This window comes from Lutra lutra, chromosome 13 (genome assembly GCF_902655055.1).
Source record: "Lutra lutra chromosome 13, mLutLut1.2, whole genome shotgun sequence".
Lineage (NCBI taxonomy): Eukaryota > Metazoa > Chordata > Mammalia > Carnivora > Mustelidae > Lutra > Lutra lutra.
The window spans coordinates 58,491,374-58,505,073 of record NC_062290.1 but is presented as its reverse complement, the minus strand read 5'-3'; the positions used below and the strand labels follow the sequence as shown (position 1 = coordinate 58,505,073).

The 13,700-nt window shown below is 48.8% G+C and overlaps 1 protein-coding gene across 1 annotated transcript; it reads left to right on the top strand.

Moving 5' to 3' along the window:
- The first annotated feature begins 9,971 nt into the window (after positions 1-9,971).
- CCL19 (C-C motif chemokine ligand 19) lies at positions 9,972-11,743 on the top strand. The gene is made up of 4 exons (XM_047699952.1): positions 9,972-10,224; positions 10,949-11,075; positions 11,288-11,381; positions 11,472-11,743. The coding sequence occupies exons 1-4, from the start codon at positions 10,164-10,166 to the stop codon at positions 11,490-11,492; spliced, it is 303 nt and encodes a 100-aa protein (XP_047555908.1). The 5' UTR covers positions 9,972-10,163; the 3' UTR covers positions 11,493-11,743.
- The last annotated feature ends 1,957 nt before the right edge of the window (positions 11,744-13,700 follow it).

Sequence of the window (13,700 nt, the reverse complement as noted above, 5' to 3'; positions counted from 1 at the left end):
CCCACTGCTGAACCTACACACCAATCCCCTCCCAGTCATAAAAGCCTCTCTTCAAAATCCTCTTCCCAGGCCCTCCAGGACATAACCTTTCCCCAGGTTTACTTTGGACTTTTACAAAGGCAGAAGGTCCTTTGACATCAGGCTGCCTCTGTTCTCAGCCCTGCCAAAACTCTTGCTTGCTCCAGAGAGAAAGGAAACACATAGGCAGAAAAAACAAAACTTCCTACTTTGCTAAATTATCCTGCCACGTTGCATGCCGCATATGTGTCTCAAACCCTGCCCTGAGCAGATGCGCAATATATCCTCTATTCTGTCAGAAAATGAGTGACCGCTTTCCTTGTCTGCCTTCATCTCTGACAATGTTATCCTGTTCTTCCTTTTTCCTGTAAGATGCGTAATTTTTACAAGATCAAATAATACATATTCATGGTTTTTTAAAAATATTGAAAAGTACCAAATGGCTTATTCTGAAAACCATTTCAGGCAAATCTTAACTCTTAAGGTACGTCTTCTAGGAGTTGGTGCCATACGTCTAAATATTTTGTTCCTGGGAGCCTGGGTGGCTCAGTGGGTTGAGCCGCTGCCTTCAGCTCAGGTCGTGATCTCGGGGTCCTGGGATCGAGTCCCACATCGGGCTCTCTGCTCAGCGGGGAGCCTGCTTCCCTCCCTCTCTCTACCTGCCTCTCTGTCTACTTGTGATATCTCTGTCAAATAAATAAATAAAATCTTTTTAAAAAATAAATAAATAAATAAATATTTTGTTCCTACTTCTGTTTCTTGGTTTATCTATTTTAAATATGGCCAACTGACTTCCTATTATAAAAAGTGGAGATTCGGGGCACCTGAGCAGCTCAGCCAGTTAAGCATCTGCCTTTGGCTCAGGTCATGATCTCAGGGTCCTGGGATCGAGCCCCAGGAGCCTGCTTCTCCCTCTCTCTCTCTGCCTGCCTCTCTCTGCCTCTCTCTGCCTCTGTGCCTACTCCGTCTGTCAAATAAATAAAATCTTAAAAAAAAAAAAACTTAAAAAAAATTAAAATTAGGGGCACCTGGGTGGCTCAGTGGGTTAAAGCCTCTGCCTTCGGCTCAGGTCATGATCCCAGAGTCCTGGGATCGAGCCCTACATCGGGCTCTCTGCTCAGCAAGGAGCCCGCTTCCCCTCCTCTCTCTCTGCCTGCCTCTCTGCCTTCCTCTCTGCCTTGCCTGCCTCTCTGCCTACTTGTGATCTCTGTCTGTCAAATAAATAAACAAGATCTTTAAAAAAATTTTCTTTAAATTAGAGGCGCTTGGGTGGCTCAGTCTGTTAAGCTGCTGCCTTCAGCTTGGGGCATGGTTCCAGGGTCCTGGGATCAAACCCCTCATCGGGCTCCCTGCTCAGTGGAGAGCCTGGTTCTTCCTTTCCCTCTGCCTGCTGCTCTACCTACTTGTACTCTCTAATACTGTGTCAAATAAATTTTTTTAAATATTTTTATCTATTTATTTGACAGAGAGAGAGAGAGATCACAAGTAGCAGAGAGTCAGGCAGAGAGAGGAGGAAGCAGGCTCACTGCTGAGCAGAGAGCCCGATGCGGGGCTCGATCCCAGGACCCTGAGATCATGACCTGAGCCGAAGGCAGAGGTTTAACCCACTGAGCCACCCAGGCACCCCATTGTGTCAAATAAATTTTTAAAAAACCTTAAAAATTTTAAAATTAAAAACGGAACAATATGGGGCTAACAACACAGCACCACTGACACACTTGGCATCTTCTACCTTGCATTATGGTACAGGAAGGTCAGAGAGACTAGGTCTATACCTGCTATTTATGAAGCTCAAAATCAATTTGTTTCCTAGCTTTAGTCACTTACCTGTGAAAATGTCTTCAGCTTCACTGGCTTCTCTTGTAAAGTTGTTTTTCTTTCCCACATCCGGGTGTTATTTTTCCTTATATTTGGGACAAAATGATGCTACACTGTTTTAATAAAATCATTAATGCTTCTGTCCTTTGGCATCAGTCTTGACCAATGATTATCAATGCTGAAGTTGCCAAGTCTTGTTTCCTAACACCTATATTTGTATTTCTTCTATTGGTGTCTACAGCTCCCCTACAGAGAGTGTGTTAGCTATGCCAAGAAGCTGAAGACTTTGTTTTCTTCAAGACATCCCTTTCTCAGTTGGTGGCAAACCAAAACATCCCAGGCAAACTCTGATGCTGTGTTCTTGAAGACTTTGCTTTAGACCTATGGAGTGTGGTCATAATAAATGTCAATCTAATATTAAAATAACCAAACTCCGCTTTTGGTCACCTGGGCAGCCAGAGCCTATTTTGGTTCAGAATCCCCGTCACCACCATCACCACAACCGCGCGAAACTCCACTTGGCTGTGTAGCTTCATCGCCCCGTTCCGCCACCAGGAGGCAGCATCGTCGCCGCGATCCTCGGTCAGCTAAAGGCAAACAGCAGGCTTGTGGGTTTAATTTTCTATTCTCATTGCCTTCCATCTTTCTGGAATCAGTTGTTTGGGTGTGTGTGTGTGTGTGTGTGTGTGTGTGTGTGTGTGTGTGTGTGTGTGTGTGTGTGTGTGTGTGTGTGTGTTTTGTGTGTGTGTGTGTGTGTGTGTGTGTGTGTGTGTTTTCTGGGATCAGTTTTTTAAATTATTTTTGTTAGTTATCCTCAAGTGCGTCTCATGATAGTCCAGAGGTCTAGAGGTTTCCCGTGTCCCCTGACAAGTAGGACAAACTGCTTTTCTGCTCGTGTCCGTGTTAAAGCGCTTCATCTTCTGGCGCCGAGCCTCGCGCCCGGTACAGTTAGGCTTTCAATAAACCCCCGCTGACTAAAGAAACCTTTTTTTAGAGTAGGCACCGTAATTATGCGGCGTAAGGAGTCGATCGGGTGCAGGTTATTCTGTGAAGGAAGTGCCGGAGAGGGGTGTGAACTTCCTTTAGCGTTTAAGGCAAACATTATGTCAAGTCTTCTAAGTTGGGTGCCTTGGACTCAGGGTAGGTTTCAGGGGGGGTGGGACAGAGAAATATTCGTAGCCAAATACGGGACTTCGCCCGCCCACGCGTCTCCGCCAGCCCTCCGGGTACCTGACCGGTTCAGGACCTGAGTGGCGGGGATGTGGGGGAGTGCTGTTGTCCTAAGCCTGGGGTAACGGCCTCCCGGGAACATCCGAGACCCACGCTGGCCCCACGTCCTCGGGGATGGGACTCCCCCCAGTCCGAGTTCTCCCGCATCCTCCGGGGTGGGATCCCACCTACAGTCCGAGTCTCCCCGCCGTGCCTCCGGCCCGCTCTCCGGACCCCGGGACGGGCTAGGATGCTCGGCCTTGGGGCCCGCGGGTGCCTGGAGCGGGGAGGGCACCAGAGGCGGTTCCGGGCCCAGGGACTTTGGGCCCAACGCCCTCCTCAGCCTCTGAGGGGCCCTCCGAGTCAAGGCCTCCACGCGTTCCTGCTAGAGCACCCCCAGCCAGCCACAGCTTCCCTTCACCACTCCACCAGAGCCCTACCCTACTCCAGAGCCCCCTTCCGGGGCTAGGGCGCCCTCTGCAGGCCTGGGAGGGGTGACACACAGCCACACACACAGCCACACACACAGCCGCCCCCCCCACACACCCCTCTCCAGGAAACATTCATCCACTCAAAAAACACTAAGCACCTAATAGAGGTCCTCTCCCTACACTCATTCACTTCCCTGTACTCTCACCCCTACCAAGGACTTGGTTGACTTCCCAGGCCCAGATGCTACCTCCCCTGCCCCAATAGCTAAGATGCCCACCATCCAAGATCTCTGCTCCTGGAGCAGGGATTCTGGTAGGACCCAGAAGCATGAAGACTGTGTGGGATCCTTGGAGGAGTGTGGGTCTAGGTTGGAATGGGCTGCCCTGAGCTGTAAGGTGACTGCTCCAGGGTTTGCAATGAACCAAGAATCCCACAAAGACGACTTGGCTGGGAAGAGTGAACTAGGTGAAGCATGCAGCCTACTTAGGGTTCTGTTTGGTCAGAAACTGTTTCAAACCCACCTCCTTGACATCCAATCTCCCACTCCCACCCCCATTAGATCATCTAAACCAAAGGCTAGGAAGTGGGTGCTTTAAACCTTCCATGGGCCCTGTGTCCTTTCACTTTTTTCCATGATAACGGGTACCATCATCACACTGACAGCTCCCCTCCTTCCCTGATTCCTCTTCATATCCCTGATCTGTCAATCTTGGGAGCTTCAGGACTTAGAACAGGAACCTCTTCTATCTATCCTCACTCCCTTGGAGATTTCAAAGTCTTACGGCCTTATATACCATTCATATGCTCTCAACTTTGTAAAATCTCTCCCCTGATCTTCAGACTCGTATTACCAGCTGCCTACTTAACATCTCCACTTATATGTTCAAAATGTAGCTTCGTCTTAATAAGTCCGAAGAGGCCCCTGATCTTCCCACAAACCCACTCCTCCGTACTCATCCACATTTTGATAAATACAACTCTGGCCATCACACAGCTCAAGCCAAAAATATTGCAGTATTCTTGCCTCTTCTTTCTCTCTCATCCTATGCTGAACCCCTTAGCAAAGCCCGTGACTTTACCTTCAAAATATTCCAGAATCTAACCACTTCTCACCAACTCCCAGTAACATCATGTCCCCTTTCAGTTATTGCAGGAGCCTCTACCTGGTCTCTGTGCTCCCCTTCTTGCATTACTTTGGTCTGTTCTCCATTGGACAGCCAGAGGAGCCTTTAAAACAAGTCAGATCATGTCACACCTCTGTCAACTCTCCAATGATTTCCGATCTCACTTACAGTAAAACATAAACCCTATGATGGCTTCCAAACCCTTACACCATTTGGCCCCTGTTATTATCTAACGATATCTCCTACCACTCTATTCTATGCTCACTTCACTCCCAAACACGGGGCTCCTTTCTATTCCTCAAACACACTCTCATCTCAAAATCTTCTCACTTGCTATTTTCTTTCTTTTTTTTTTTTTAAAGATTTTATTTATATATTTGACAGATAGAGATCACAAGTAGGCAGAGAGGCAGGCAGAGAGAGGGGGGGAAGCAGGTTCGATGCAGGGCTCAATCCCAGGACCCTAGGATCATGACCTGAGCTGAAGGCAGAGGCTTTAACCCCACTGAGCCACCCAGGCGCCCCTCACTTGCTATTTTCTTTACCTGGAACTTCTTCCCCAGATCTCTGCAAGGCTCTCTCCCTCACCTTCTTCACACAAGCTTTCTTCTCAAATGTTGTCAGTTAAGTTTTCCCTGACCATCCTCCCCAGTGCTACCTATCCCTCTTGCCTTCTTTATTTTTCTTCATAGCACTTACTGTCATCTGAAATACTGTATATTTTGCTTGTTTGCTTATTGCCTGTCTCCTTCATTAGATTAAGAACTCCGCAAGAGCAGAAATGTCTGTTTTGTTTACTGCTATATCCCAGTGCCAAGAACAGTGTCTGGAACATAGGGGGCTTTCAGTAAATATTTATTGAATGAATGTGTTACAAATCCCTTGTTTATTATTATTTCATTATTTCACTCTTTCCTGCTGATTCTTGGGATCTTTCCCAACAGGCATTCCAGGTAGACAGCATTAAAATTTAATCGAAACTTCTATGTCAGCTTCGGCACTATACTCTTATATCATTCAGGATCTTGGTGGGAAATAAATTGCATGTCCAAAAAGGTTTAATGGGGGAAAATGTGAGGGAAACTTTTACAAAAGTGGGGGCAGGGTTGTTGTAGGCAGCCATTGCTGGTGGCACCTCCAAACCTCAGGCCATCTCTCCTTCCAGACAATGTTCACATTCAGTGTACTGCCTGAAATTCTGCCCACTGAAAGGACTTCCCTTCACCACCGTCTTCCAGGGCCAGTCTGCCTTAAAGACCCATCTGCGGCACCTGGGTGGCTCAGTGGGCTAAAGCCTCAGCCTTCAGCTCAGGTCATGATCCCAGGGTCCTGGCATCGAGCCCCGCATTGGGCTCTCTGCTCAGCAGGGAGTCTGCTTCCTCCTCTCTCTCTGCCTGCCTCTCTGCCTACTTGTGATCTCTGTCTGTCAAATAAATAAATAAAATCTTTAAAAAAAAAAAACATCTAAAAATCAAGACCATGCATTTTCTCTCTCTGTTGACTGTAGAAAACTTCTCCATGAAGGCGTGAGCATGATCAGAGGAAGACACTATACAGATAGGCATCCGAGCCACCTGCCCATGCTTTTACTCGCACCTTCTGAAACTTCTAAGGCCTGATCTCGTGTGTTCAATGACCATTTAACAATGGAATGCTGTTCTGCACCTCCCAATTATATGATCTGCTATAGGTAACACTCTTAGACCACATTGTCACTGGGGGAATTAGAGCCTGAACTTTAGACCAGGGCCCAGTGGCAAATCTGTCACTTGACCTCTATAAAGCCTCACTCCGACTGGTGGACCCCAGTGGGATTTTGGGTCCCCAAGATTAGTATTAACATAAGACAGACAGTATCTAATAATGTCCCAAAGTTCTGAGTATGTCCTGTTCCACATTCAGACTCACCCTAGCAAATGGCTACAGATCTCTCTGAAGAGAAGCCTTGGAATAGTTATTCTCAAACTTTAGCATACATCAGAATCACAAGAAAGGCTTGTTCAAGTACAGATTGCTGGACGAGTTGCAGAGTTTCTGATCCAGTGAAGTTAGGCCAGGACCCAATAATTTACATTTCTGGCAAGTTCTTAGGTGATGCAGATGCTGTTGGAGATGCACTAGGAGAACTGCTAACTGGGAGAAAGATTTATAGAATCCACCTATGGAAGAGACTCAATCCGTCCCACCTCCCACCTCCCATCTGATTAAAGGGCTTTGAGTCTGGCAAAATGACTTAAGTAGAGGAATTGGGTAAAAGACTGTAAATCCCCAATACAATTTGGATCAAATTTCTTCCCACCAGGTCTAGCTGTTTCCACTTACACAGGTCAAGTAACACATCAGTAAGCTGTCCATCTATTTCATTAGTAGAAACACTATGATCAATTAGCTAGCACCACAGATCCCCCTGGGCGAAGCACATAAATTACCACTTGTCCCTACAGTTTATATAGTAATCTCTTTTACCTTAATGCTCATGGTCATGTGCCAATATCTGACCTCTTCCATTTATGGATTCCATTATTCCCCTTGAAATAAGATTGCCCAGTCCCAAAAAGGCATCCCCTAACCCTATCTCTTGCCTACTAAAGAAGCCACAACAGTGCTTTTCCAAGAAGCTACTGTTCCCCTCACTAATGCATTTCTTGTTGCCTTGGAAAAGGAAGTATCTTTTGGGGCCTTCAGAGGTATACAGTTAGTGGTTGCACACCACAGGCACAGTCTAACATTCCCATCTCTCTAAACTTTGCACTCCTTCCTCTACTTTGCTCCTTAAAGTATATAGTCTGAGGACCAGCAGCACCAGCATCACTTAGAAGTTTGTTAGAAATGCAACATTTTGGGTTTCATCTCAGACCTAGTGAATCAGAATCTAGAGTTTAACAAGACTCCCATGTGAATCACATGTACATCAAAGTTTAAGAAGCACTGTTGTACAATATGTACAGTGAGGTTCTAACATCTCAACCTCATTGATCAAAGGCCACTGTTGAGTCTACACTTCCAGTGACCAGCCCAACAGACTATTAACATCACTCCCAAGTGCTGAGCTAATACAGTTCCACCAATATCAATAAACTTAACAGCTCCCAGGTGATGCTGCTTCTGCTATCTGAAGACCACTCTGAGAACAACTACCAGACAGAAAATTATTCATTGCCAGGACTACAGCAAGATGAAGGATCTGGGGAATTAACATCTCTCTCCTATTACCCACTCATCTCCTGCTGCTGCTCTTGTGGACCAAACTCAAATAGAAACTGGAGGGTAAGGAATCCTGAGTAATTCACTCTATAGAGGTCAGCCTTCCAGAGAACAGAGCAGGGGAGAGAAGAGTGGGAGGGTGAATGAGGGTGGGACAACGGGGAATAATCAGAACCGCCAGAGGCAGGAGGATGCATAGGTCAATGAAAAATGGATAGATAGATGAACTGACATATACCTGAATGAAAGGATAGAACAATAACACTAGTGAATATTTGATGGGTGTTTATTACATGCCAACCTCTGAACTAAGGGCTTTACTCAGATTACCTCACTTAATCCTAAGAAGTAGTTCTTGTACCATTCCTACTTTATAGATAAGGGCAATAAGACACAGGAACTGGATAACTTGCACAGGGTGACACAGTAAACAAGTGGTGGAATTGGAATCCTAAGCAAGGCATTCTATCTGTAGAGTTTCACTCATCGGTACTGTTCTGTGATCAATGGACGGTTGGCAGACAGGCAGCATGGGATAGCGGCAAAGAGTGCAAACCTTAGAGTGAAAGACACCTACGTATAAGACGCTTACTCACCGTATGGTCTTGTGCTCTGAACCTCATGCTCTTTATGCATAAAATAGAAACAATAATATGTTAATGATAAAAATTACAGGCGCCTGGGTGGGTCAATCAGTTAAGAGTCTGCCTTTGGGGGCACCTGGGTGGCTCAGTGGGTTAAAGCCTCTGCCTTCGGCTCAGGTCATGATTTCAGGGTCCTGGGATCGAGCCCCACATCGGGCTCTCTGCTCAGCAGGGAGCCTGCTTCCTCCTCTCTCTCTACCTGCCTCTCTGCCTACTTGTGATCTCTGTCAAGTAAATAAATTAAAAAAAAAAAAAAAAAGAGTCTGCCTTTGGCTCAGGTCAGGTCCCAGGGTCCTGGGATTGAGTCTCACATTGGGCTCCCTCCTCAGCAGGGAGTCTGCTTCCCCCTGTGCCCCTCCCCCACTCTTGCGCAAGCACGCACTTGAGCACTCTCTCTTTCTCACAAATAAATAAATAAAAATAAATTACTTCATAGTTTTGTTGGGAAAGTTAGTAAAGTGGCATTCTTGATACAGAGCCTAGTATAGAGTAAACAATAAGAAATAATAATAATGTTACTATTATTATTATAATTAATGGATGAAAAGAAAGATAAGAGATGAGATAGATAAAGATAAAGAAAGATAAAAGATGAGAGAAACACCACCCCATCCAAAAGAGGATCCAGAGCTTGGGCGGGTTTGTTGAACGGGTGTTCCACATATTAATTTCCCTTTTGAGTCCTGGTCTTTCTCATAAGGATGGGAAATCAGTTGTCCCCTCCTCCATCTGTCGATTCCTTGAAATTTGGGGATTGTCTGATTATAAGCTGACCAGCCCCTCTCCTTAAAAATCCCCTCTTGGTTCCCAGGATTGAGAGCAGGGGAAAGATGAAGGGAGCTATTCTAGGCCAGCCTCCCTCCAGCTGTTCTGCTAACCCAGGTGTTAGACATATGAACATGGCAAATAGAGAACAGGGCAGTGCTGGCTGAGCCAAGAGACTGAATCCCAGAGGCCTGAGATGTGGGATGGGTGCCGGGCCTCTTCCCAAGGGACATTCCCTTTCAACTCTGCTTGTCCCAAGTAAAGGACTGGTTCCCAGATAACAGATGGGCAGCGCTGAGAGGCTACCTCAGGCTTCACGATTGTTCTGAGAGGACCAGAGACCTGTCCTCACCACCACCCACACCACAGAGAAGAGAAGAACCACAGAGACAAGACCGAGAATGAGGCATAAACTTAGGGAAGCAGATGCAACTCTTCACTCTGACCCCCCAGTCCCGAACATCACCTCTGAAAGCCAGCTCTATGGTTAATGAAGCAAATACCACCTAGAAGGTGATAGTGCAGACACCCTATCTTTGGCTGAGGGGACAAGGTCCCTTCTCTTGGCTAGATTGCCAACTGCTTAGATTCTCAGAGATGAAGCCAAAAAAAGCAGAAAAGCAGTAAACTATTGAGGCAGGAAGGAGGGGGGCAGGGGCAGTTTCCCTCAGAAAATGGGGGGAGGGGAATCCATGGAATGGATGTGGAGGGGAATTTCTGAGCGGGGAAAGTGAAAGCTCTGAGCCATAAATAAGAGGCAGTTGCAGCCTCACACAGGCGTTCACACACATTCCCAGAGCCCCTCACACCCCACAAGGACGCCTGGGCGCTTCCCACAGCTCCCTCCCACTGCCAGCCAAGTGTCAGCCTCGCAAGACTCCAGCACACCCCCAGGGATTCACCCACGCTCACGCTCAGCTCACTGTCGCTCTGCCTCTGTCCACCCTCCATGGCATTCCGAGCAGGAACACTACTGACCCTCAGCCTGCTGGCTCTCTGCACCTCCCCTGGTAAGGCTGAGGGAAGGCTTGTGGTGGGCATAGGGGAGGGGGCGTCTAAATCTCAGGGTGCTGGCCATGAGGGACACTGAGTTAGGTCTGCACATTTGGGTCAACCTGGGGGTGCCCTGAGCCCTGTGTGTGTACCTGTGAGCGTGGGTATACCTGAGACCCTGAATGCTAATGTCTGTCTCTTGGTGTCTGAATCCCCGGGGTCTGTGGCTACCCCTCCCTCTGCAGCTTGTTTCCTGCTGCCTCCATTTCCCAGACAGGAGAGAACAGTACGCATTTGGGGAGGATGGGAGATGCTGAGACAGGGCTAATAGTCCAAATATTTTACAATTCATAAGTCCTCTAATCTCAGTCTCCTACTACCCCTACCCCTCACCCCCCAACCCCATGCTGTGAGCAGCATCAACTCTGCATTTATGTGGCAGTTGAGAGATCCTGGGAGAGAGCTTGGGGTGATCAGGGCAGCGGGAAGGCATTTGTGGGGCTCAGGGCAGTGGTGGTTTACCAAATAGCTCAGAAGTACTCCAGTATTTTTAGCAACAATTAGGGCCATATGGGTATATACCAGCTAAATAACAGATTTAACTGCCCCCCCACGACACACCGCCCCCCCACACACACGCATGCGCACGCACATGCACGTGTGTGTCCTTAATCCCTGTAGGACCCTGGCCTCCCCTCCTCAGGGTCCCTGTGTCCTGACACTCCCCTCTTCCCACCCCAGCTCTGGGTGGTGCCAACGATGCGGAAGACTGCTGCCTGTCTGTAACTCAGCGCCCCATCCCAGGGAATATCATCAGAGCCTTTCGCTACCTCCTCATCAAGGATGGCTGCAGAGTGCCTGCTGTTGTGTGAGTTGTGGGGAGGAGCTCATCTAGCCTCATCCCCCCCATAAGCCACTGGTGATGCCCCCACCTTCTTATCTGTCTTCTCCTTGCCAAGCCCAACCTCTTCAAGGAAGCCCCTGAAACAGGTTCCCATATGTGGTCCCCAGCCTCTGCCAGGGCCTGGAAGTCTGGGTTCCTGGGCTCCAGTCTCTCTGACCTCTGACCTATGACTCCAGGTTCACCACACTGAGGGGTCACCAGCTCTGTGCACCCCCAGACCAGCCCTGGGTGGACCGCATCATCCGGAGACTGCAGAAGAACTCTGCAAAGGCAAGCCCAGCCCTCCCCACCCCTGCCTCTTTCCTCAGAGCCCCTGCCCAAAACCCCAGCTCATGACTCTGCCTTTCCTTCCTTCCCTAGAACAAGCGCCACGGCAGTTAGCCCCTGACAGCCCCAGAGAGAGCCCTGTGTCTGAGTGAAGGAATGTGATTCACTGCAGTCCTGAGGAACCAAGGATCAGAAGGGAGGACCAGGCTTCCAGCAGCTCTGCACCAGACCTAACCCAGCAGGTTCAGGACCTGGAGTGTCAATGGGAGTGTGAGTGTGAGCAGGGGTGAGTGTGGCAGGAGCGCAGCTTCTCCTCCACACCCAGACCACAATGCTTCCAATAAAGCCCAGCTGGTACCCATGGACCTGTCTGTCTGCTGTTTGTTGTCTGTCTGAGAGGACCAGAATGGGAAAGGGGGAGATGCAACGGCAGGATCTCACTTTCCCTCTGCAACCTGAGCAACCTCCTCATGGACCCCTACTTCACACCCAGTGTTCTGGGGATGAGTTCCCACGATCAGAGCCCCACCTGGTCTCCTCACAGCCCTCTTACTCTCCACAGTTCAGCAACACCAAACCTGTGTCTTTTCTCTGATTGAGCCAACTCTTTTATGCCTCTCAGTCTTCTCCAAAACAAAGTATCCAGGTGTTTCAGGGATCAGGTGTCACCAGGGGGAGGGGAAATGTCAAGAACCAGCTTTCCTGGCCAAGGGCAAGAAGAGGCCCAGCTATGCTTGGGGGTGTGGGGTGGAGGAGAGAGTCCCCATCCATATCCCCCCACACCCCCGCCTTTCCCTCCATCTGGAACACTCTTCTCTCTCAGCAGCTCACCTGCCTTCCCTTCTAGGGCTTAATGACTCTTAATCCAGGAAGCTTCCCCTGACTCCAGGCTAGATTAAGTAGCCCCCCTTCCTCCCAAGCTCCCAGGGCCCTTGCCCCCTCCCCTTGCAGCACCATCACATTGAGTTCTTTCTAACTGATAGTTTGTCAGCCTTCCTCAAGAGATCTCATGTCTCTTTTGGTTTCCACTGTCTCCCTGGTGGTGGTGTCACTGCCTGGCAAAAGGTAGTCACTCAATAAATATTATCTAGAAAATGAATACATATGTGAGGAAAAGCTCAACAGCCAGCCTTGTGGGCCTATCTGTCCACACAGAATCTGACCTTCAGGATATCCTTCCTCTCTCCTCAGGCTGGGCCAGGTCTAGCCCCGTCTGAGCAATCCTGGGGTCACATTTCTGAGGGATACTGACAGAGAAACCTGGGAGCCAGAAGTCAGAGTGGAAGAGGGCTTAGAGGGTGGAAGAAGGAGCAGCCAGGAAGCCAGGGAGATTGAGCAAGGAGGAACTTCGCCACCACCCCTGCAACCTCTAAGACGGAGGCAACACTAAGACCAGGGAGTTACAGAGAAGGAGTCTCCTCTTGGGGACATGAAAGCACTGTGATTCTTGGAGCATACTGCAGGGCTGCTCTGGAAGGAGTGACCTCCTCATGCCCAGGAAGTCCCTGGGGAAGCTGCTGCTCTCCAACTTGGGCCTCTAAGGACCTGTCCCACTGAGGGCAGTCAGGCTGTGGCACTGGGGTTGAATGACAGCTATGACAGCAGACTGGGCATTGTTTCCTGGGAAGGGGGTCATCCTTAAAGTAGACATACCTCATCTGGTAACAAAACCAGGCCTGGGCAGCCTAGAGAGTGGAGCAGTGGTGAGGGGGGTGTGCCAGCCCCTCCTCACTGAGCTGAGTACACAGCAGCCTCTTTCCCCCCCTCTACTCCCAGAAGGAAGGTATTCAAGACCTCAGATATCCCATCTCTTAGAGTCACAGGAGTGGGTGGTGAAAGGTCCCCCACTAATGGGTCCGTGATTAAAGGAGCGAGACTGGTATAAAGCGAAGGTCAAGCAAAGCTTTATTCTGCGCCAAGCATCAAGAATCGAACCGACCGGCCAGGGCTGTGCCTCTTACAGAGAGGGCGACCCTTCTCTGCTTTACAGACTAGGTTTTAAGGGCAAAGGCCATGTGGTTGGGCCTGGCCACGTATAGGTGGCCAATGAGATTGTAACATACAGAGAAAGCTGCATAGTCATCCTAGGTCACACACAGGTGGCCAATTGAATTACAATTTACCCTATAGTAGATGTTTGAACTAGCCTATCACCTTGGTCAGAATTGGCACCCAAAAAGGCGGGACCCACACTACTTAGTAGCTAGGGAGACAGTATGCGCCCCCCACTGACTGGATACCTCCACCTGGCCTGACCCACCCTTGTATTTGGGCTTTGTTACCTGGGACTGGTTTCCTGGGCTTGCTTTTAAGTAAGTCTCT